Source organism: Chionomys nivalis, chromosome X (genome assembly GCF_950005125.1).
Source record: "Chionomys nivalis chromosome X, mChiNiv1.1, whole genome shotgun sequence".
Taxonomy (NCBI): domain Eukaryota; kingdom Metazoa; phylum Chordata; class Mammalia; order Rodentia; family Cricetidae; genus Chionomys; species Chionomys nivalis.
In genome coordinates, this window is record NC_080112.1 from 94,890,783 (window position 1) to 94,915,255 (window position 24,473).

Consider the following 24,473-nt stretch of genomic DNA (forward strand, 5'->3'; position numbering starts at 1 on the left):
GAGCCTGTCCTGGAACTAGCTCTTGTAGACCAGGCTGGTCTCGAACTCACAGAGATCCACCTGCCTCTGCCTCCCGAGTGCTGGGATTAAAGACGTGCACCACCACCGCCTAGCAGGATTCTGATACTTCTATCCTATCTAAACCAACCCCACCTCCCACTGCAAAATCATCCAGAGCCTGTTGCAGGAGATTTCCCCATCCTAAATGCCAGAAAACCAGAGCTGACCTCAGAACTGGTCCTCTAACTCTCAGACTCTTTGATCCACTAGGAGTGGAGCACATTGTGCTTTTGTTTAGACAAAACCCTTTATTTTTGAGGTCATAGCTGTGGGGCCAGGCCAACCAGAGGTTCCATGACAGATAGAAAGTAGGAAACATGTTACATTTGTGGCCATCAGGTGTTTTCTAAAAGAAACAAGGATCCACTGTGCATGGGAGGAGTGGGATCCTTCGCTCTCATCACCCAACTGAGCCCATGTACCAGGGGACAAAGGTGCAGGAGGAACCAAGGTCTACTCCCAATCAACAGTTCAAGGAGACAAGGACATCCAGAGAAAGGCACTCCAAAGACTTATTGGGATCATAAGATGAATAGATTTAATCATTCTTGTTGGAAAAACAAGACATAAATTAGTGTAATATATAATTTATATATTTATGTAGTATATATACTATATACAGACATTTAGAAAATGTTCCCTCTCCGTGAGGCTGAGGGAGAGGTGAATGACAGCGATGAAATGACAGAGGCAGGGTCTGAGTGGCGAAGGTGTAGGTAGGATCAAGAAGTTGGGAGAAGAGGAAGACCATGCCAGAACTCTGCTGGCAGTGGTCGGGCGGGAAAGGGTTCCCCACTGGCTGCATCTCTGGCCCATTAAACATCTTGGTCCTGTGGGGGGAGAGACAGGGAAGGGAGGCTGGCTTCTGTAGAAGGGTGACCCTCCTCCTCGCGGGGAGACCTTGCCACTCAGGAGGCTTTATTGCGCGGGGATTACAAGGATAGGCAGGGGCTCGGCACAGTGTACATCTTATAAAACTCACATAAGAACGAGAGATTTCACATAGGCCTCTCACACAGTGATGAAAGAGAGACCGACACTGGGTGGGAGGTGTGGGAAACAAGCAGTGATGGAGAAGTGGACAAGAAGCAATCTATACAGAAGAAACATTGGCTTTCTTTGCCTCCTACAGTAGGATAACTGTAGGGACTCCGTGTCTTCACTCCCAGAAGGGCTGGGGCAGGGTGGGGGGTGGGGGTGATGGTGGTAGCGGCAGCAGCGGTGGCAGCGGTGACGGTGTTGGTGTTGGTGGTAGTGGAAGCAGCGGCAATAGATGAGTGTCAAGGAGATACTAAACTGTGAATTCCCTTCCAGATGGTTCCAGAGAGGGAGAGGTGCAGGTCTGCACCGGGTAAGGCGCTCAGCTTCTTTTCTTAGAGACACAAATCCACAGGGTCAATACACAGCCAAAAGCATATACTCAGGATTAACATATCACGCTAGCTTCCAGAAGTTTAAGATATAGTCATCAACACCCCCACCCCTCCCCCCTCCCCCCACCCCCCATCCCAATCCGTAGCTACGTCAAACTCCTAACTCTATCTGGTAGAGATGTTGAAAGAGGAGCCACACACCTCAGGCAACAGCTCCTGCACAGGGCTGGGCTGAGCCGGGCAGGCTCGGACACCTGCGCTGGGTCTTCCCAGAGCAGACATTTTCACCAGGTACCTTACCAAAAACAAGTGAGGTGATCTCAGAGGCTTGCTCCCTAATGAACTGAGCTGTCCTGCCCATCAGTGAGGGGCAGGGCACTTTGGGGTTGGCTGGTATAGAGCTATTGAACCTGGGGGCAAGGGCTCCCAAGGCTGCCAGCCTGTTGAGCCAGCCACTGACAACCCGTCGTGGCTGTATTCTGCACATCTCCTACCTGGGCACTGGCCCTTGAAGTGGCTCCTGCCAGATGCAAGGGAGCCCATGGTGGGTGGGAGCATCTGGAACGAGCGCCCTCTCTCCTTGGCTTGGCGCTGTGGCCTACTGCTATTGTCACTGCCCTCTGTGAGGCAGCAGATGCTAGGAGGAGCTCCAGGTTCTGGCTCCCCTGGTGCCCAACTCAGAGCAGGAGGTGAACCTGATGTCACCTACCAGCCCCAGAGAAGAGATAAAATACAACTCTGTGGTGGGCGTAATGGCGAGGGGCCTTTGCCCTCACAGTGACGCCCAGAGGCCAGGAAGGGGTGAGGACACCCAGGGCAGCAGCTAAGCCTGCAGCCCTTAATAGAGAGCCTTGATCTAGGGAGTTTTCACTCCTTGGAGACTGTTAGGCTCTTGGACCCTGACTGGCCCAACACACACACACACTCACCACAAGATGCAAAGACCACAAAGCTCAAACCTGGGACCAATGGGTGGGGAGGGGACAAGCCTAGGCAAGTGCCCTACTTAATAAGGGTTTTTAAGGAGTGTGTGAATGTGCTCATAACAGTCGATGATGGGGAGCCTGGTGGGTGCCCTGTGGCTGCTGGCAGCGACAGTGGTGGCAGCGATGGCTGCTGCTGCTGCTGTTGTTGTTGCTGTTGCTGTTGCTGCTGCTGCTGGTTAAGGTTCCTGGCTGTGGACTCCTCAGCTGCACGCAGCAGGAAGGTGTAATTCCTCACGACCTCTTCTACTTTGGCCAGCAGCTCCTGGCGCTGGGCCTCCGAGCGCACGATGAACACCAGCCGCACAAAGGTCTCAATGAGGCTGCTCAGCACCTGGAAGCTGCCTGTGATGGCCGCCAGCATATGAGTGGGGCTCTTGTCCACATTGGCTACTCGGCGGCAGGAGGCCCGGAGCTCCTTGAACTTGAGAGCTAGTTCAAGCTTGTACTCAGAAATCTGAGAGACATAGGGCTTGGGGGCACGTGCCTCGGGGCTGGCCACACACTGCCGCAAGACTGTCAGCAGCTCATTGGTGTCCAGGCGGGCTGCCAGGAAGCCGTCAGGGAGGCCATAGGCGTGAGCCCGTAGAGCATTGATTTTAGCCAGGCTCCCCTCAAAGGTGGAAACCCGAAGGTCGATTTCCTGGGTGTGGGAGGCCTCGGGGCTGCTGCTGCAGGTGGCGGCATCCAGGACCTGCAGGGTTCTGCTCACCACAGGCACCACCTGCTCATCCAACTTCATGCCAGGCAGAATCTTCATGGGAATGGAATAGGAGAGCTCGTCCTTGCCGTCGCTGGCATCGTCTGCCATGTCGCACTTGCGGTAATAGAAGCAGTAGCGGATAGAACAGCACTTGCTGGTTTCACTGTCCTCATCTAGATCGGCTGGCCTGCGGTATACCTCCTCTGGCAGTGAAAACACAGCCATCTGCCTGGGGCCTTTGCTCTCAGGGGCCACTTGGACGTAGGAGGGCTCTCCAAGAGTTGGTGACTCTGCACACTTGCCTTTTGGACCCAAGACTAGCGGGAGGCCGGTATCTATCTCCTTGACCTCTCTAGGCAGCATTCCCAAGGGGGGGTGCGGGTAGACATCTGAGGTCAGGGAGGCCCTGTCACCCTGGTCCAGCTCACTGTTACTGTAGCGGTGCATCAGTTTCCTGTAGTTGGGGTCTCCCAAACACTCACCCCCCGAGGCACAGGTGCTCAGGCAAGAAACACCACTCTCAGGGTCTGACCGGCACTCACGGGACTCCAGACTGGTAGAACGGATGCGCTGGGCATTGATGGGACTACCAAGGCTCAAGCCTGGGCCAGACTCTGGCTGCCTCTGGGTAGGCAGGACCCTCTCCCTTTCCCGAAGGCCAGCAGGCACTGGGGTCTGGGCAGCTTGAGGCCGTCCTCCTCGGCAGATGCGCTTGCAGTCACAGCTGCGTCTCTGTTCACGAGACATGCCAGGTCCCTGCTGCACAGGGCTACTGCGCAGCTGGCAGCTGCAGCGGCCAGGTGCTGGGGGTTGCAGGTACTCTGTGCCTGGAATATCCCCCTGGCTTGGTGGTTTTAGAAGTTCCTCAAGGAACTCCAGTTCATACTGCTTTACCTTCTGCAGCTGGGCCTGTCGCTCATCCGTTTCTTTCTTCTGGCGGGTAGGAAAGGTGGCAGAGAATAAGTTGCGCAGTCGGAAAGGACCTCGGGATGACTTGGGCTTTGTGGGGCCTTCAGAGGCCGCGTGGGCTCCATCCAGGGTCGTTTCAAGCTTCCTAGAGGGCATGGTGCTGACCTGACGACTGGTGGCCAGAGGCCTCAGTGGGCTCTGGCCTCTAGGATGGTAGCTGGGGCTGGGGCCACGGGACAGGCTGCTGGGGCTGTGGCTTCGAGCCTGGCAGCTAGGGCTGTAGCTTCGAGCCTGGCAGCTAGGGCTCTGCAGAGCCATGGGATAGCCAGCCCGGGGAACTAGGCTGGTCTCCTCAAACTTGCTGCTTTTGGATATGCTCTCCAGCTGCCCTTTCTCCCCATGGCCAGAGACTGTGCTCTGCTTGTTAGGGAGAGGCTTAGCACCCTCTGGCCCAAGTTTGCCTGCCACCTCCCCGGTACCTTGCTTGCCCACGGAGTCTCGACTTGCTCTGGATAGATAGCTCTTAGGAGGGAAACTTTGAACAGGAAACCTGTCCTCTTGTGGGGAAAGGTGGAGGTTGTCAGGCCGGCTGCTTGTGGATGCTCTGGGGCTGGCAGAGACCTCTGTGCCCAGCTGCTGCTGAGAATTCCGTGTGGTCTCCAGGGCACCAGGGCTCATTTTAAACTTCAGATTCTTGTTGGCATTGCTGCTCATCAGGCTAACTTCCGGCCTGCCCATGGTGATCTCAGGCCTCCCCATGCCAGCCTCTAGCCTTCTCTCCCCCCTGTTGGAGGGTGTTGCCAAGGCTGTGCTAGGAGTGGCTAGACCCTTACTGTGTACTACCTGCTGTAGGGCAGCCGAGATGATGGCTGGGGTCACATTGCCTTTTGGGTCCAGAATAAGCTTAGGGCTCAACCTGACTTCCTTGGGCAAGTTTTCCCTTAGTTCTGAGACCTGCTCTTCACCGAGGGATGGTGTGGCTGCCCTCAGTGACATCTCTAGGCCTGCCCTAGTGTGGCCTGGCCCTTTGTCCTCAGGAACTGGGGGAAGCAGGCTCAGATTCTTCTGCTCACTAAGTTGTGGGGACAGGGCTGGGTGCACGGCCAGGGAGTATGTTCTCTCTCCCTGCACCTGGGCTTCTGACTGAGGCAGCTTTCTCCGGGCACCAGGGGGGCCAGGACTCTGGCCAGTGGCAGCTGGCTGGAGGGATGGGTTGGGATCTGGGGGCCCAAGGGCATAAGGGGCGGTGAGCACAGCCTGAGCTGAGCAGCTCTGGATTCTGAAGGGCAGGTCCTTTCGGGCAAGGAGGCTGTCCTTGTTGAGGTGCTGGGCCAGGAAGTAGGTGGCGTTCTGGTGCTGCTTCATGGCCGACATCATCTCTGACATATCTGTGAGCTCTGAAGAGTTGGTTTCATGGCCTGAGTCCAGCGATGATTCAGGAGTGATTGTGGCCAGCACAATCAAACCTGGAGGAACAAGAATGGGGCTTGTCACGTTTACTAGTATCGAGGTCTTTTCCAACCATATCTCGAGTTTTCCTGGAGAAGTGGTAGGTAGCAGCAGTATTTCACGATGGGGAAAACCCAGTCAAGCCAGAGAAAACTGTAGGACTGAGGGGGAGGAGCCAAGAAGAGTGCGCACAAAGCGGAACAAGATGTGAGAAGGGGGTGTGAAAGGTTGGAATCCAAAAAAAGGAATACCAAAAAAGAAGATCTTGGCAGTTTGGTGGTAAATTAACATGTAAAACAACATGCCAATCACTGCTGTTTTTAGATTCAACAGCTAGGAAATTTCTGTTAATTGTCCTGAAGAGAGTTGGCAAAGAGAGGTGCTGTTCAGCTCCTCCTCATCTGGCCAGGCCTGTCTACAGTTCTTGCAGCTGAGGCCATTTAGCCGAGCTTCTCTCTCTGGCTGTCATGTGGGCCTTGGACCGGGAAATCAGTTTTGGAGCACCTGATGATGTGTGACGACCAATGCCAACCTGGGTTGGGGACAAACATTCAGGGGGCTACCCAAAGATAAGGTTTTTAAAAAGGTGTGTGTGTGTGTACATATGTGTGCCTTTCAGGAGATGGATTTGCAGGCATCTATAATAGAGAATAACAAGCATGCAGCATGGTTCTCCTACCAATTAATAGTTAACAGATAGCTACTGATTACTGATCCCTCACTGAGTGTGAGGTAGTGCAACTAAGTGTTCTGTCTGAGTGATGTCATTTAATCTTCATGCTGTGTGATGCAATTGCCATGGTGACACACCGAAGAGAGTAAGTGCCTTGCCATGAGTCGCACTGCCTGTGAGTAAAGAAACTAGGACTCTGTTGCATGTGCCTCAGAGTTCATGTTCTCAGACAGGCTAAAGACCTCAGCCCTGATCACAGGTCATTTTAGAAATTAATTGGTCTTTTGGAGCATGCTGCTGTTCTTTGTCTGTTTTTTGGGTCTCTTCTATCTTCCTGTTCCTCAGTCTTGGCCTTGATCTATATAGCTGTTGTGGGTTCCATGTGCAATAACTGTCTAGAGATATGCAATCATGAGGGACAGAGCTCTAACTAGAACTGCATCTCTTCTCTGCAGTTTCCTTTTTCTTAGACCTAAGCTATCGCTGCCAATTCATTGCCTTTGATATACCATCGTCACTCAAACAACCGTTTGAAAAGAAGCAGTGCTGCCTACTGGACATTCCTGGTCCAGAAGAAGAAAGAGTCAAGAAGAAGGAAGACTGGGCTATTACCTGCAGTCTGTTGGGGTGGTGGATGGGGTCCATCCTCTGAAGCAGCCAGGGCTTCTAGAGCCTGCAGAGTAGACACCAGAGCATCATCCAGCTCCTGGGCATGATCTCGTACTGTCCGGGTCTGTACACTGTCAATCAGCGTCACTGGGATCTCATCATACAGGAGCCCACGCAGGTGACGTCCTTGCTCCTGACTTTGAACAGCTCTGCGCTTGGGATCATCCTCATCAGAGCTGTTGTCTCGGAAACCAGGGGGTGGAGCTGCAATGGCAGGCAACAGAGAAGTTGTCTCATCTTCCTCTTCCTCCTCTTCCTCACTTCCTGGTGGTGGGAGGGACATTAAGTCTACCATATTGTCCCGAGAGGAGCCAGGCCTCCCACCTTTTCGAGGCCCCAGCTGCTCCTGGAGTTTAACTTTGCAAGAATCACAGTAGAAATTCAGGGCTTCAGCCCCAAGGGAATTGTCCAAAGTGTAGGACCGGGCCCTGCTGGCACAAGGCTCATGGTCTAGGCTGGCTGCATCGAAGTCATCGGGAATCATCTCATAACCTTGGCCAGAGCTTTTGGATGTGGGGTCCGATTTGGTCCGGGGTCTGGTTTCTTCAAAGAAGATTAGGTTCTCGTTGACATCTGTCCTGCTTTCTTGCTCCTTCCTTTGTTCCCGCATGTGGAGGTAGCAGAAGCTGACAAGCTCAGGGTCGGCAGGCGGGGTCGCGCATCGGCTCGACTTCCTAGGGCTGGTGCCCACGCTGCCCACATAACTACTCTCCTTTTTCCCCAGGTGGCCCCCAGTGACAGAGCGGTGGGCGCTGTGCATGTGATCTAAAACCAAAAAAAGAAAATGCATGGTTGAGCCTGCTGCTGAGGATGGTAGCTGAGCCCCTTCGGCAAAGAGAGAGAAAGAGAGAGAGAGAGAGAGAGCCTACTGCTAGAGATCTAGAGATTAGGGAGAGGGGATCAGATGGACCATGTCACTGCTGATATTGAAAGCAGAGTGAATAAAATGTGATGGCCAGGGATGCAAAAGTCTCAACAGCTCTGAAAAGGGAAAAGCATGCTTTGAGATCAGATACCACAGGATTCCTCTATGGATCTGGCTGTTTGAGAGTCTGCTGGAAACATACCTAACGAGATGAGGTTTGCTTTATGTTTACGTTAAGATCTGTTCCTGTTTCTGTCACTGCCCCCATCCCTTTGTGAAGCTATACCTACTGCCAATACTCTGTAGCTCTCCTGTTATCTTGGATCTCTTCTAGTCCAAGAAATTGATATGAGAAGTTATTGTGTTTGCTGAGAAGGTGTTAAACCGGCTAGTACAAGCTGAGCATGGTAGCTCACACTTAGAAGACTGATGGAGAAAGACTGCCATGTGTTTGAGGCAACCCTAGGCTACACTGTAAGCTGCAGCCTGGGCTATGATATGAGACTGTGTCTCAAAAACCAAGGAGACAAACAAACAAAAAAAAAATCAAAATTAAGCTGGGCGGTGGTGGCGCACGCCTTTAATCCCAACACTCGGGAGGCAGAGGCAGGCGGATCTCTCTGAGTTCGAGGCCAGCCTGGTCTACAAGAGCTAGCTCCAGGACAGGCTCGAAAGCTACAAAGAAACCCTGTCTTGAAAAACCAAAAAAAAAAAAAAAAAAAAAAAATTAAGCAGACAAACCTCCAACCTGGCTAGTACATGTCCCAAGAACTTGCATTTCAAAAATGCCTATGCCAGGAGCCCATTAGAATTTGTAGTGTGTAAGAGAGGTATAGTGGAGTGTTGTATGTGGAATGAGCATGGGACACAATTCCTATAATCCTTAAAGCTTACTACTGTCCTGTATTCATGCTCTTGATAGCAGGTATGTGCATCCTAGCCCTATCCACAGCAAATTCTATCTCTGAGTATGTTCTCTATCACACTGTTTTGGGAACTCATCTCATATCATCTACAAGGCTATACTCAGACGAAGCGAGCCTGCTCTGCTAGCCACAGACAGGTGAAAAGCCATCACAAAGCTGGCCCTGATAGCACATGCCTGTAATCCCAGATCTTGGGAAGTATAGGTAGAATGATTAGAAGTCATTCAAGGAAGTCCTCGGCTACCTAGTGAGTTTGAAACCAGTTTGGGATTCAGATGATCTTGTTTCAAACAAACAAACAACCAAACCAAACCAAACTAACTAATCAAGACATGATAAATTACATGTAATCCCATTCTTTTTTCCCAAACCAGTGAGGCAGGTATCAATATCCCCATTTAACAAAGGAAGGAACAGACTTAAGGTCACACGGATTTTAAGTGGCAACCTAAGATTGAGTCCAGGTGGGAGAGACTTCAGAATTTGTCTAGCTAATCATCATGGTGGCCATGGTATTGGAAAACCAAACATTAAATGCTTTTCAAACTCCAGATCAAGGACAGATCAATGTGTCAGTGTTACCTTTCACTAACACGTATAGCTAGGACAGAAACACAGTACAGGCACCCAGCAATTGAGTCCCTAATACATGATGGTAAAACTGGTCTGAATTGAAAGAAGTACCTGCTATTCAAGTAGATAGAGTCTTAAGAATAATATGTTTCTGAAACTGGCCTTGAACTCCTGCCCTTTTGTTTTCACCATCCAGCACTGGAGAGACTGAGGCAGAAAGATCACCATGAACCAATCAGAGGCCAGCCTAAGCTATATAGTGAGTCCTGGGCCAGTCTTGGCTATAGCGAGGCACTGTCTTCAAAATAAAACAAGGAGAAAAGTAAAAGGAGGCCAAAATACCTATTCCGAGGCTAGTATTATCTTAATACAAAAACCAAAGAAAGACATCACAATTAAACTATAGACCACTGTATCTTACAAGCAAAATGTCTACAAATATAGACACAAAATCCATCAACAAAATACCAGCAAATGGAACCTAGAAACACATAAAAAGAATTACTTAGCAGTAATTGCATACTAGTGGGTATTTACTGCATCAATGCAAAGTCATTTTGACATGAAAAATCAATTATTTTAAACATTTATTTTATGTGTATGGGTATTTTGCCTGCATAATGTCTATATATCACTTGAGTGCCTGGTGCCCACGGAAGCCAGAAAAGAGTATTAGACCCCATGGGACTAGAGTTACAGAGGGTTGTGAGATGTCAGATAGCTGCTGGGAATCAAACTTGCATTCTCTAGAAGGGTAGCCAGTGGTGCTCTTAACCACTGGCCAATCTCTTGAGCCCTGAAAAATCAGTTATTAATTCATGCAATGTAGCATGATAATGGAGAATAAAATAGACATGCTCATTTCGAAAGATATAAAAACATTTGAAAAAACCAGAACCTTATAGGAATAAAGCTCAACAAACTAGACTCCAAGGGACTTTCTTCAACATAGTAAATTTATTTGTTAAAAAAGCCCTTGACAGGCTGTGGTGGCCTTTAATCCCAGCACTTGGGAGGCAGAGGCAGGTGGATCTCTGTGAGTTCAAGACCAGTCTGGTCTACAGAGTGAGTTCTAGGACAGCCAGGGTTACATAGACAAACCCTGTATCAAAAAAAACAAAAAAGGAAAAAAAAAAAAGCTTTCCTAGGAGGCTTAGGATATAGCTCAGTTGGGAGTGTAGTTGCTTTGCATGCACCCAACCCTGGGTTTGATTGCCTGCACCACATTTAAAAAAAGAAGAAAACTGGTTAAAGTGACACATGCCTATAATCACAGCATTTGGGAGGTGGAGGCAGGAGGATCAGAAGTTGAAGACAATCCTGTCATCTTTGGCTATCCAGCAAGTTCAAAGAAATTTTAGAATATATAAGACTCTGTTTCTGGTAGGCATGAAATCAAAGGGGGAGGGGGAAGAAAAAAAAGGAAGAAATGTGATACATATACACAGTGGAATTGGTTCTGTTTTTTGAGACAGGGTCTTTTGTTTCCAGGGCTGTTCTTGAACTTCTGATCCTCTTTCCTCTGCTTCATGGAAGCTGATGTCATAGTTAGGTATCATCACACCCAGTTAGCGTGGTGCTGGAGATTGAAGTCAGGGTTTTATGTATGCGAAGCAAGCACTCTACCAATTGAGCTACATTCTTAACCCTTGGTGTGTGTGTGTGAGTGTGTGTATGTGTGTATGCACTTGAACAAATGGAGGCCAGAGGTCAATGTTAGGTGTATTCCTCAACTTCTCTCCTCCTATTTTACACTTATTTATTCATTCAAAAAATATTTTAAATTACATTCTCCCCATTGTGTGTGCATATGAATGCATGTGTGTGTGTTCATGTGCACATCAAACACACTTGCTCTTATGCATGCATGTATGCCACAATGTGCTTCTGGGGGTCAAAGGGCAATTTGCAGAAGTTGGTTCTCTCCTTTCATCCTGTGGGTTCCAGGAATGGAACTCAGGTTGTCAGACTTGGTGGCAGGTACCTTTACCAACTGAGCCATCCTGCCAACTCTCTGGTTTTTAAGATAAGGTCTCTCACAGAACCTGAAGTTCATTAATTTAGCTAGACTCACTGGCCACCTTGTCCCACAGCCTCCTGCCTTCGCCTCCCCAGTGCTGGGATTATAGATACATGCCACTGTGCCTAGCCCTTACGTGGGAACTGGGAATCAAATTCAGGTCCTTGCTTTCATGGTAAGTAATTAATGGATATCATCTCTCCTTTTCCCCATTACCCTTGGAGGGCTAACAAGGTCTGCTATGTATTTCTGACTGACCTAGAATAAAGGGAATGAGTGAAAGATGAGGGGGGTATGGGAGGATAGTGGGGAGAATGAGAAAATTATAACAATATATACAAAGAAAACGATGTAATGAGAACTATTATTTTATATGTTAATAAAAAATATTTTTTTTTGTTGAGACAGGGTCTTTCTCCATGGTCCTGGCTGCCCTGGACCTCACTATTTAGACCACATTGGCCTTTAACTGAGATATTTCCCCTGCCCTGTCTCCTGAGTGCTGGGATTATAGGTATATACCACCATGTCTGACATAAAAAATGTTTTTTGAAAAGTAAAATATTCAAAAATGTTTGATAAATCCTTAAATATTACACATGATTGCTATAATCACAGATGTCACAAACCAGTGGACAGGGAAGATGGAGAAGGGTCTTGGGCTTTTGTAGGTGAGGCAAGGACCTAGGTCAGGAAATTTGGCCTACACTATGAGATGACCTTAGTGGAGCAAGATTTCACTTATTTTGTGTTTGGTCATTTCTTGGTTTTGAGATAAGGTCTTGTATAGCTCAGGCCAACCATGAACTGCTGTGTAGCAGAGGATGGCCTTGAAACTCCTGGTTCTTCTGCTTCTGTCTTTCAAGCTCACTGGCTTGCATACCTCGACTTGCTTGATTTAGGATTTCACCTCTGTTTGACTCTTAAGCCCCCATGTGCTCACTGTGACCCCTGCCACATCATCCCAGAATTACTGATGTTATTGTTGCCTGATGTGGGATGCCCCTCTGTATGCTGTGAATGTGTTTTATTACCATAGTTAATACAGAAGTTGCTTTGCCCATGGCAGGACAGAGCATAGCTAGGCATGGAATCTAAACAGAGATAAAGGGAGAAAGAAGGTGGAGTCAGGGAGAAGCACGATGTGAGGTAACAAGCCATGAGCCTCATGGTAAAATATAGAATAATAGAAATGGGTTAATTCAAGTTGTAAGAGCTAGTTAATAATAAGCCTGAACTAAGAGGCCAAACAGTTTGTAATTAACATTAAGCCTCAGAATGCTTATTTAGAAACTGGTGGGTGGGAGATAAGCTTCCAGTTACACTTGTCAGTTTCTTATAGTATGCTACAAAAAGTGTTAAATCATTGTTTAAAAACATACTTTCTTTTAAGACAGGGTGGGAGATAAGCCTCCAATTACACTTGTCAGTTTCTTATAGTATGCTATAAAAAGTGTTAACTCATTATTTAAAAACATATTTTATTTTGAGACAGGGTAACATTATACATCCCTGGATGGCCTGGAACTTGCTGTGTAGACCAAATTAGCCTTGAACTCATGCAGATTTGCCTGCTTCTGCCTCCTCAGTACTAGTATTAAAGGTGTATGTCACCATGCTAACCTAAAAGTACATTATTTATAAACCCATATCAATATAAAAAATTATTTTTGAGCTCATAGTTCTGTGAAACTTTGAGCTCAAAAGAATAACTAAATGACTTACTACACATAATGAGTATCAAACACTTGGTATTTTTTAAAAACATAGCAAGACTTGTATACTGAAGTTTGTAAGACATTAGTGAAGCAAATTAGACAAAGAAGTGGAAAAATTCTGCATTCACGGACTAGCAGGCTTCATATTGCACCACTGTCAACTTAAGATGGCAATACTTCTCAAACTGATCTACTGACTCAACATAATCCTTAGCAGAATCCTGGCTGACTTTGTAGAAACTTGACAAGTCAATTCTAAGAGTCACATTGAATCTCAAAGTACACAGAATAAACTAAAACAATCTTGAAAAAGGAGAAAAAAGAATGAAGATAATGATTTCAAAATTTGCTACAAAGCAATAATAATCAAGATAATGTAATATTGACAGTCAGTTAAATAGAATTAAATGTGCATAAACAAACTATCATATTTATGACCAATGGTCCAACTTAAAAATGTACAAAAGTTTTGAATGGATATTTCACTAAAGAAGACATATTGAAGGCCAATGAGCCCATGAAAGATGCTCAATATCATTGACCACTCACGAACTGCAAATAAACATCAGTAGCTGTCTCTTCTATCCACTATGATGAATGTAACAAGACAAGTAATAACAAATATTGGTGAAGATCTGATGAAGTTATACTTCTCTACTATTATTGGTAGGATTGTGAAATGATAGTCATTTTTAAAAATAAACAGTTCCTATAATAATTCAACCTAGTTATCATTTGACTGTATGCTCTGTACCTAGGCTTCTAATGAAGAGAAACAAAAACATACATCCTCAAAAAAAGTTGGACATGAATGTTCAACATCATTATTTATAATAGTTAAAAGGTAGAAGCAACCCAAATGTCTATCAAGCAATGAACTGATAAATAATATGCATTCTATACAAGCATATTATGTAATTAAAAGGGAACAAAGTATAGCTGTATGATATAACATGAATAACCCTTGAAAGTACTATGCTAACTGAAAAAGCAAAGCACAAAAGACTATTGCATGATTACATTTATGTAAAACACTCAGAACAAGCAACGGTATAGAGAGAAAGCTTCAGAGCAGTGGCTGCTTGGCATGGGTAGCAGACAGGACACAGTATGTAGGAGGGATTCTTATGTTCCTGCATGTTGGGTTTTTTTCTCTTTAGGAGTGGTAAATTTTCTTTTATACTTGGGGTTGAAACTGTTGTATCATGCATGCTCTTTTTACTTCTTATTTTGAGACAAGCTAACACTAACTTACTCAGGTTGGCCTTGAACTCACTTTACAGCCCATGTAGTCCTTGATATTCTAGTATATGTGCTGCCGAAGCGAGCACTAGTCCTTGATATTCTAATACTCAGCCTAACCAGTAGGTGTGTTTACAGGACTGTGCTATCAGACCCAGCTCAAGTGATAAAAATGGTCTAAACTAGATGGTTGCATAACCCTATAAATATGCTAATGTACATTAATATAATATATAATATATTTATATATGTATATATCTATGTAATATATATACATATATATATTTCTCTGTGTAATGGCTCTAAGCTGTCCTAGAACTCGCTTTGTAGACAGGCTGGCCTAGAAGTCACAAAGATCTACTGCCTCTGCCTCCTGAGTGCTAGGATTAAAGGCGTGCGCCACTGCTGCCTGGCTATACTAAATATACTGAAAATGGGACTGTACCCAGGCATGTTGGCACAGGCCTTTAATCTCGCACTGGGGAAGCAGAGGCAGCAAATTTTTGTGAGTTTGAGGTCAGGCTGGTCTACATAGCGAGTTCCATGTAATCCAGGGATACATAGTGAGACCCTGTCTCAAAACAAATGGATCTATAAATTTTAAATGAAACATTTTTATGGCTTGGAGATTATATATGGATAATTCTGTTTGTAAAAATAAAACCTCTCATCCAGGCGTGGTGGCACATGCCTTTAATGCCAGCACTTAGAATAGAGATGAATGGATCTTTGTGAGTTCAAGAATAGCCTGGTCTATATAGTGAGTTCCGGACCAGCCAGGATAATGTAGTGAGATCATTGCTCAGAAACAACAACAACAAACAAACAAAAGCCTGACTCCTCCACAGATCTGGGTGTGGTGTCATACTCCTTCCCCAACTTTTCCCGGATCTTCCCCACTTCTTTATCTACCAAGAAATCTTCAAAAACGAAAGTTAAAAAAACAAACCAAAAATGTGATAATTTGGCACATGATGAACTTTGAACTCTTAAGAAAAGATTTTTTTAAAAAGTGCTTTGCATTGTGAAAGGACTTTATGTAGTTTATCTCACGTTATCTTGTCAAATCTCTCAGAAGGTGTGTAATGTCTATATTATTATTACTCCCCCATTTTAATGACAGGTAAACTGAGACTGTTTATGTGATTTGTCCATGTTTATATAGTGAAGGTATGACAGAGAAGGGATTGGGACCCAAGTCTCTCTGCCTTTACATGCTAGGAGTTTTCTATAGACCATGTTGTTCACCTTTATACAGATTCAATGTAATCACACTGTGTGGGTTTGATTCATGTCTTACTGGCGGATGCAGGAAACCCTGGATCAGTTGAGGAATTAGTACTTAACGATCCACTGTCCATCCAGGCCTCTGAGAGTTAAGGAAGTGTAAAAGGGCAATAAGCCCTTGGTTTATGATGTGTCTCTAGCTGAAGGCATCATCTGCAGGACTAGAAAAGCTCCAGATGATAACTACCTAGGAGACAACTGAGCCATCAGGGTAGCCACCTGGCAACGCGCTGCTATCAGAGGTGGCTCCCATGGCTATAGCCAATAAGCAAGTGACAACTCTTCTCTCTTAGATAAAGACTGGAGTTCTAAAGGTGGTTGGCTTCCCTGAAGGAAGAAATATTTTCCCATACTACCCTGCCAAGGTCAGCTGATGTCTAGCCCACCACTGGTATTATGACTTCCAGGAGAGAATGTGCCTAGGGAATCCCAAGTCTCCTCTAGGCAGGTTACAAGTACCAGGGTAAAGTCAGGTGCGTTTGGTTGATGTCTGGGACAGCTTGCCTCTCACCTTGTAAATCTATCTGAATTGCTCATTAGCTTTCCCTAAGCAGGGGGGTGGAGGTGCCCTAGTTTACCCATCTGTACTCAGTCACTCACAAGGTCGACTCAAAATTGCTTGCAAAGAATAGGGCAGAGAACTGACTAGAATTATGCTAATATATGCTATGAATATACAATATATACATGAGACATGCACATATTTACACTATACATACAGCCAACACAAGATTGACTCAAGCAGATTTGTAGACTTGGCCCTGGTGTATTTTTATAGTGTCGTGTTCATTGGTCATACTCATGACATAGAAGCTTTGCAAGAATCTCATGGTCTTTCTGAATCATCAAAAAAAGAAAAGAAAAGAAAAGAGTACTATGTTCACTCTAACTTTCTACGAATGTTTCTGGGTGTTTTTTTTGGAGGGTGGGGTGGGGGCAGGATCTCATTTTGTAGCCTAGGCTGGTTTTGAATTTGTAATCCTCCTACACCAGCCTCCTGGGTGTTGTGATTACAGACATGAATCACCACACTCAGCTTGCTGGCTTATATGTACATGAAAACTGGTCTGCATATACATATACATATAGACATACGTATGTGTATATAAAATAAGACGATTCAGTGCAGCACAGTAAACTGTTTCTAAACATGTTAGAAAATGTAGAGTGAGTTTCTCTAACTGAGATCCTAAAGGGGATTTCCAAAGCCTTATTTTCTTAGGTTACCCAGCGGAAACAGGGACCTCAGGACTGGGAAGAGATGGAAGCTGTCTGTGTGCATACATGTGTGTATTCATGTAGGTGCATGGGTACCATCATGTGCACGGTGGGAGTTGGCTCTCTCCTTCCACCATGTGGGTCCTGGGAATTGAACTTAGGTCTTCAGTCTTGGTGGCATGTGCCTGTACTGAGCCATCTTGCTGGCCCTGCTTCTGGATTTCTTACCACTTCAGTGGGTCTTTGGCTCTCAAATGCAGGTGCTCTTCGGGCTGCTGCATTCATTCGATGTAAATGACAAGCGACTTACTGTACTGTCATCATGCCTGAACCGTCTGCCATCTTTTCCCCACTAGACTGTAAGCTATGTGAAGGCAACCACCAAAAGGATCACAGCTGTCATGCCCAGCTGTATTCCCAATGTCAGTCACGGCGGGTCCTTGAGAAACATCTGTTTAGCGAATAAGGGAAATGTTTGCTTTGGTCAAGTGCTGTGAGGGAGTGGATTCTTTCCCTACCATCCTCCCATTCTCCTGTTTTTCCAGGTTTGCACAGAAGTGGTGCTTCCTGCCCCTGGTGCAGGGTTAACAGCATCCTTTTGGCCTGGTAGACTGAGTCCTGAGCTTGGCTAGTTAGGAGTCAACAGCTTCTGTGAGGCCAGACTTTTTCCTCCTTTTCACAGACCGTGGCCTGAGGGGATTTTGACTTTGGTGCCTGGGAAAGGCCCAGCCGAAGCTGTGAAACACCACTTCTTTCCGTAGTCCTGGTGTTGAGGCAGACCTTGAACTTGCAATCTTTGTGCCTCAGCCTTCAAAGAAGCTGGGATTATGTGCCTTTACCACTGGGCATGGCTAGATGCCTCTCCACTACAGCCTTTGCTAAAGGACCATGGTGAGCACTGGAACTTCTGTTCTAGAATGTAAGTGTGAGCCCATGGAAGAAAACCACCTCAGCTTTGGAAGGTCATCGTAAAGGTCTCCAAGGCCAAGACGGAACTTTGAATCCACTGCAACTTGAGCTGAAGTCCTCAGTGGTACTCTTCTCTTCGTAGAGGGCACAAGAAAAGATGTGTAGATCAGCCTGGCATTTGCTGAATTGGGGTCAAGCCAGGAGGGTCACGTAGCAGGAACACCTTGTCAGTTCCTGCTATCAACCTGGCACCTAGCCGTTCAGAAGGTCAAGAAACTGGCTCCAAACACCTGCCCAGTCTCCATGGAGGTGCTATCCAGGACAAGTTCATAGCTTTCTGGTCTGAAGAAAGAGGAACAGAGCTTTTCTATTTGCTTCTGCCTCTGAGCTACCTCTTTCCATTCTAAGGAGGAACATGGTAAAGCCGCGGCATGGAGACACAGGCCCATTTGCTAGGGAAGTCCTGAACTTCCGCCACTCTGCAGCTGTGCAAGGAGCCTCTCAGTAATTGTAGGCTTGGAGATGGGGTGGGAAAGTCATACCTAGCTCCAAGAGAATCTAGGAAAGCAGACCCGGCTTTGGCAGAGCAACAGGGAAGACACATGGAAGATGCTCAGTGAGGCCGAAGGGGCACGTGCAGCCCGTGTCCCGGTCCTGGTGCCACAGTCTCCATAGTAAGGGAGATATTGGCAACCAGCATTAGCTAGGGTGCTGATGGCATGGCAGATAATTGTCCCACAGAGCGGGACTGCATAACCATGCCTACTGCCCTCTCAAAGGGGAGAAACGTGGACCGCTTTCACTATTCCACCCGGTCCGACCTTGACAGGCCCCAGGTTCATCCTTCTGCCTTATCCTTTCCTTTGTCCCTTCCCCTCCTGCTCAGTAAGAGGCACAGTTTACTTGGATGTGATTAGCCAGAAGAGGGCCACAGGTGACAATGAGAATGCGAACAATAGTTTTTCCCAACATCTGACCATCTGTGTAGAAGTTTGAAAAGCTCAGACACTTCTTGGAGCTAGTCATCTGGAGTCAGGCAAACTCTCGCCCCCAGTTTCTTCCTGCTCCAATTCAGTTCCTTTCATCTACGATGTGGACAGCAGTTTCTTTGGGACCAGCAATCCTTTCCCAAATCTGCATGTGATGAGCTGCCTTTCCACTGATGTGAACAGTGACATGAGATTGAAAGCTGGACCTGCTATGCGTGCCATAGACTTGTTTGTGCTAAAGAACAATGTTTAAAATGGGTGAGAATCAGCCCTCTAGGAGCTGGGTTACCTGACAGGAGTGTGTTTCTATTCTCAGATACCATGATCTCCAGCAGGTGCAGTGACCCCAAACCAAGAAGGTTTGAAGGTTTAATAGCGGTCAAGTGGCAAGGGTGAATGGAGAGAGTGTCCAGTTTATGGCAAGGGTGAGTTCTGGGTGCTGCTTACGTTCTGACAGTGATGCTTGGGCCAGGAAAACTTACTGTGCATAGGTGAGTGAGCCTGAGATCTAACACATGGAGAGCCCAGCTCTCTGTCACCCTCTGCTCCTCCCACTTGTTTTGGGCAGGAGCACCTGGGCTGGACAGCTTTTTTGTTTTAAGGCCTCTGTACCATCACAAGAACATCTCTGAGAAGTAGCCATACTAGATTGCCTAACTGGGACGCCTGCTTAGAAGCTGCATTTGTTCTTTATGGACCTCCCCTTCTATTTCCAAGACTTCTTTTGGGCATGCCCAGTCTCCCCTACTCCCAGCCTTCAGTGATTTTGTATTCCAGATACTTCTGTCAATCCGCAATATAATGAACAAAAAGGAAGGTCTTATTTTCATTTTCAACGTTATTTCAATGAAGCCAGAAGAGGCACAAATCTCTCCTAGATTACCAAAGCTGTGTTTTAGAGTCAATCTAATCCTTTTTGAGAAAGCTTTTTTTTTTTTTAAATGTAGTCTTGGCTGCCCTTGAACTCTTTCTGCCTCTGCCTCCTCAGTAGCTGGCATTACAATCATGTACCATTACACATATGTGCTATCATACCTGGCCAGTGCAATTCTTTTTTAAAAAATTATTTTTATTTTATGTACATTGGTATTTTGCCTGCTTGTATGTCTGTGTGAGAAAGTCGAATCCCCTGGAACTGGAGTTACAGACAGATGTGAGCTACCATGTGGGTGCTGGAATTGATCTTGGGCCCTCTGGAAGAGCAGCAAGTGCTTTTAATCACTGAGCCATCACTCTAGTCCCCCAGTGCAATTTTTTGATTGACTGTATCATGTTATTACAGCTTTCATCTTACATACATCCACGGACTCAATCACAGTGTGTTGTCAATGGCATCCTTTGTGGAATAGGTACATGTGAATGTTATATGTGCTTGCCAGTGAGGTGTGTCAGTAGTGTGTGTGTTTGTGTGTGTGTGCTATACTTCTGGCTGTTGCTAAGCAGACTGGCACTGTTGGCACATGCTGCACACTAGGGCAGTGGAAGCCCCCCTCCATGACTTCAGAGTCTGGAGGGCCTCAGACACACCAAAACCCAAACCCAAAACCAAAACCAAAAAACTGATGCAGAGCCCTACCTGCTTTGACCATAGGAGGTGGAAGAGGCTGGTTGGCAGGCCTGGAGAAGACCATCTTCCTGGAATCCAGCAGAAGGCGGCAGTACCCCGCAATCAGGCAGGCAAAGTTGGTGGCTTCAGGCCACTCCATCAACAGCACCAGAGGCTGTGGAAGAGATGGTTCAAAACATAAGGTCATGGAAAGGCAGGAGAGAGGCGAGAGAGAGGCAGGTGCAATTCTGGGAGGACAGCAACAAAGAAAAGACGCGGAGTAGTTACAGGAAGCACATTCCAAACTCTCCTCGAGGTTCATGGCCAGGCAGTTTCTTCTGTCACGAACATTCCTTTGTAGTAATGGTTTCTCTAGGCGTCAGCATTAAAGAAGCCTTCGCTCACACATTTAATGAACCACCTTTACTGAAAAACACTAGAATTATGTAAGACCATGTGACTGCTGTGTGACTGTATTTGCGTTTGTCAGAGCTCAGCAGATGTGTGGGCCAGCTGGGAGAGTGGGGGTGAAACTGGGAATCTAGGCTAGGCTGAGGAATGGCCTGGAATATCCTTGAATGTACGCACCTTGGCTGCTTGAAGTATCCTTTGCTCCTCTCCATATGCCCTGACAACATCCCGACGAGTCCATAGGAGTCCTAACCGTGACTTCAGGGACAAAACCTTTCTGCTCCAAGTCCTGCTTGGGCCTTCCTGATCCTCCCCTCTATTTCCTGTATTTTCCAAAGTAGCCTGAAAATGTCCACTGTTTTTTTTTTCTTTTTTTCTTTTCTTGGACACACATTTTTCACTCTGTAGCTCTGGCTAATCTGGAATTCACTTTGTAGCCCAGGCTGGCCTCAGACTCATAGCAATCCTCTTGTCTTTGTCTTATGAGTGATGGAATCACATGCATGAGACACCATGACAGTTTATTCGCCTTCCTTCCTTCCTTCCTTCCTTCCTTCCTTCCTTCCTTCCTTCCTTCCTTCCTTCCTTCCTTCCTTCCTTCCTTCCTTCCCTCCCTCCCTCCCTCCCTCCCTCCCTCCCTCCCTCCCTCCCTCCTTCCTTCTTCTTTTCTTTTCTTTTTTCAGACACGGTATCTCTGTGTAACCCTGGCTGTCTTGGAACTCACTCTGTAGACCTGGTTAGCCTCAAACTCTGCCTAGGATTAAAGGCGTGTGGCTGTTTATTGGTGTTTCTTCAAAGAGCCCTGTGGTCTGGAGCTAAGGGTGGAAGGTTAAACAAGCGCTGCAGATAAATTTCGCTCTGGATATTCTAAGATCCTATGATATATTAACCAATATATTCCACAAAACATAAAAGACTTTAGTATTTCAGATTCATTTGACCTCAAAGATCTGCATTTTTTTTCCTTACAAAAAATTTCATACCGACAGTGTTCTTGTTATTTTTTTTTCAATCCTAGCAATGGAATCTAGGACCTTGTGCACTCTGGGCAAAGACTCTACAATCAAACTACTCCCCCCCCCCGCCCCATTTGTTGCTGTTTTTAAACCTTACAATGGGAAATATTATCCCATTCTGCTAACTGATCCTGGAGTTAACTTCTTAACTGTTTCAGAGATTCCTACAATGATAAACAAAACAGCAGTGCACTTTTATGAAACCTTTAAATTTGTTCTATCATTTTAAAGGTGTCATGTGAGTAAGTTGGATCGAATCAAAGTGAGACTGGCTGAGGAGGGAGTCATGGGCTCTGGGTAGCCATGACCTTTCGCAATTGCTAGAGGGCATTATTAAGAACTAATAGAAAGTCAGGTGAGGTGTAGCAGTGCCCATCATCCTAGTGTTTGGAGCTGAAGCCAGGAAGACCAGGAGTTCAGGGTCACCTTTGGATGCCTAGTGAGTTTGAGGTCAGCCTGGGCTGCAATAAACCCTGTTTCAAACCGGGGGTATGGCTCAGTAGTAGATTGTTTGCCTAACACAAGTAAGCCCCTAGGTTTGATTTCCAGCACCGCAAAATAAAAGCCCAGAAGAATTAAGAAGGAACATCCTGTGTTCTATTGAATATTTGTAGAGGCAGGAGGTGGGTTAAAGTCAGCTTCCAGGGCACAGTTTGATCTATTCAACACACCTTGTAACTTGCTACTTTTTGTTTATTTGAGACAGAAGTTTTATTTGGTTTGGTTTTGAGACAAGATTTCACTATGCAGCCCAGGCTGGCCTGGAACTCATAATCCTTCCCCCTCGGCTTCTCATTAACCTCGATGCTTTTGTCAACAGTGATTACACTCTGCTTGGGACATTCGTCCGTGGTCTCTGTTTCTGTGAGGTGACACTGTCTTCTGGTTCTGTGAACCCTGACAATCTTTACATTGGTCTCTCTCTTTTTAAAGATTTACTTTGCCGGACAGTGGTGGCGCACGCCTTTAATTCCAGCACTTGGGAGGCAGAGGCAGCCGGATCTCTGTGAGTTCGAGACCAGCCTGGTCTACAAGAGCTAGTTCCAGGACAGGAACCAAAAAGCTACAGAGAAACCCTGTCTCAAAAATCCAAAAATAAATAAATAAAGATTTACTTTTATTTATGTCACTATGTCTGCATGGTAGCATACACTCATTCATGCAGATGTCAAGGAAGGCACAAGAGGCGACAGGCATTTGGAGTGTCACTGAAAGAACAGATTAATGACTAATGATGCGTCTATTAAATTCATGAATTACCATGGGGAGGAAAAAGTCGATACACATTGAGGAGCAATGGCTCTTTTCTCCACTAAGAGAGTAGCCACAGATTAAATGTTATCCAGTCATTATTAGCAAAGGACACTGGTGATGGTTGTACTTCCAGTTAATGGAAACTCCTCAGTCACAACAGATTGGTCAGCCCTACATAAGGCAGACAGCTAAGAGGGTAGAATGGGGCAGGGGAGTCAGATATGCCTTCTAGCCTCACCCTGTCATCTTTAGCAGAAAGACACACAGAGGTTTGGATGTTGACAGTTGCTGCAATCATTACTGGGAGAACTCAAGATTCACTAGGTGTGATTCAGGGCATTCATGAACACGATGGACATTTCCATTGCTATGACTTTATTTTAGGATCCCACTGACTTTTCCTTACTTCTCAAGCTATGTGATGATGCTGAGATTTGGGGCGGGGCCTCTCAGCCTGGGGGTCCTTGTGTCTCTGGTCCCAAGCTGCTTCCGCTGTGTGTATTTATGCCTCACCTGTGGGTATGTTTTGTCATTCAAATTGTGACTTCTCATAATCTGGACGATAACTTAAGGACCTCCAGTAGAACGCTAACTGGCTTTTCTTCCTCCAGTGTCTTACTATTGCACTTTCCTATTGCTACTTAGGGGATCTTTCTAAACCACAACTCTTACTATTACTGAGCCTTGTCAATACCGATGAAACCCTTACAAGAGCATTCAAGACCCTTCGGGATTTGGACCTATCCTATATCTTCAACCGCGTGTGTCTCATCTTGATTTATGTCCTTTCCCCATGTCACCACTCCTCGCCTTGTGTTCAAACAATGGCATATACTTTATTTTTCATTAATTTATTATTAATTATATATATTAATTTATTTGCCAAGCTAGTTCATCCCTTCCACACTTCAGCCTGTGCTGCTCCCTCTAGCTAAAATATGCATGTGTTCCATCATGCCCACCCAGCCAGCTGTGACACTGTGATGAGCCCCTCCTGAAGAGCAAGCTCATCTGACAGCTGTAGTCACTCATTCCAGAACACCACAACCAGGTCCTTGCCTTTGTGGAGCTCACAGTGTAGCTGGCGATAAGTCATGCACCAAATAATCTTAGAACCAAATGTGGTCATAAGGTGTGATAAGATGTACGAAGGGAAATTACAGAGTTACCGGAACGTAGACTGTCCGGGAGCAGTGTGTGCATGGGCATGAACATGTGCGCATGTGACATTCGGTCTCAGAAGCCAGAAGAAGCTCCTTTGCGGCCATGGCATTGGCTGACAAATTGAATACAGGACTATTTGCCCACTGCCCAGGCAGAGTGGCTGACTGATGGATGGACAGATTGATGGGCTGGCTGCTTGCGAAGCAGTCTGACTCACTTGAACCCTGGCTGACAAACGGGCTGCAGGGCAGTCAGAATGCCAGACAGTCTCACATTTGGATTGTTTAGCTACCTGACTGGCTGCTTGTCTGACTACAGACAGAATTACTGACTGGAGTCTGACTGACTGACTGGCTTAACTGATTTCACTTCAGTTTCCCCGTACACCCATGTAGTCCAATATCATCAATAAAACAGCAAGAAGGCAAAGTCCTGTGCTCTGAGAAGGCTAAGAACATCAAGAGGTGACTCAGGACAGACAGCACAGCCCATCACATTAGTAGCCTTTCGAGGTAG

General features: G+C 46.3%; 1 protein-coding gene across 1 annotated transcript in view; it reads right to left on the bottom strand.

Annotated features, from left to right (window-relative positions):
• Positions 1-637: 637 nt before the first annotated feature.
• Frmpd3 (FERM and PDZ domain containing 3) overlaps positions 638-24,473 on the bottom strand; it is a 75,015-nt gene continuing 51,179 nt past the window's right edge. The window contains 3 exon segments of the mRNA XM_057759250.1: positions 638-5,494; positions 6,763-7,584; positions 20,143-20,287. Coding sequence (XP_057615233.1) covers positions 2,436-5,494; positions 6,763-7,584; positions 20,143-20,287 — 4,026 coding nt within the window. The 3' untranslated portion in view covers positions 638-2,435.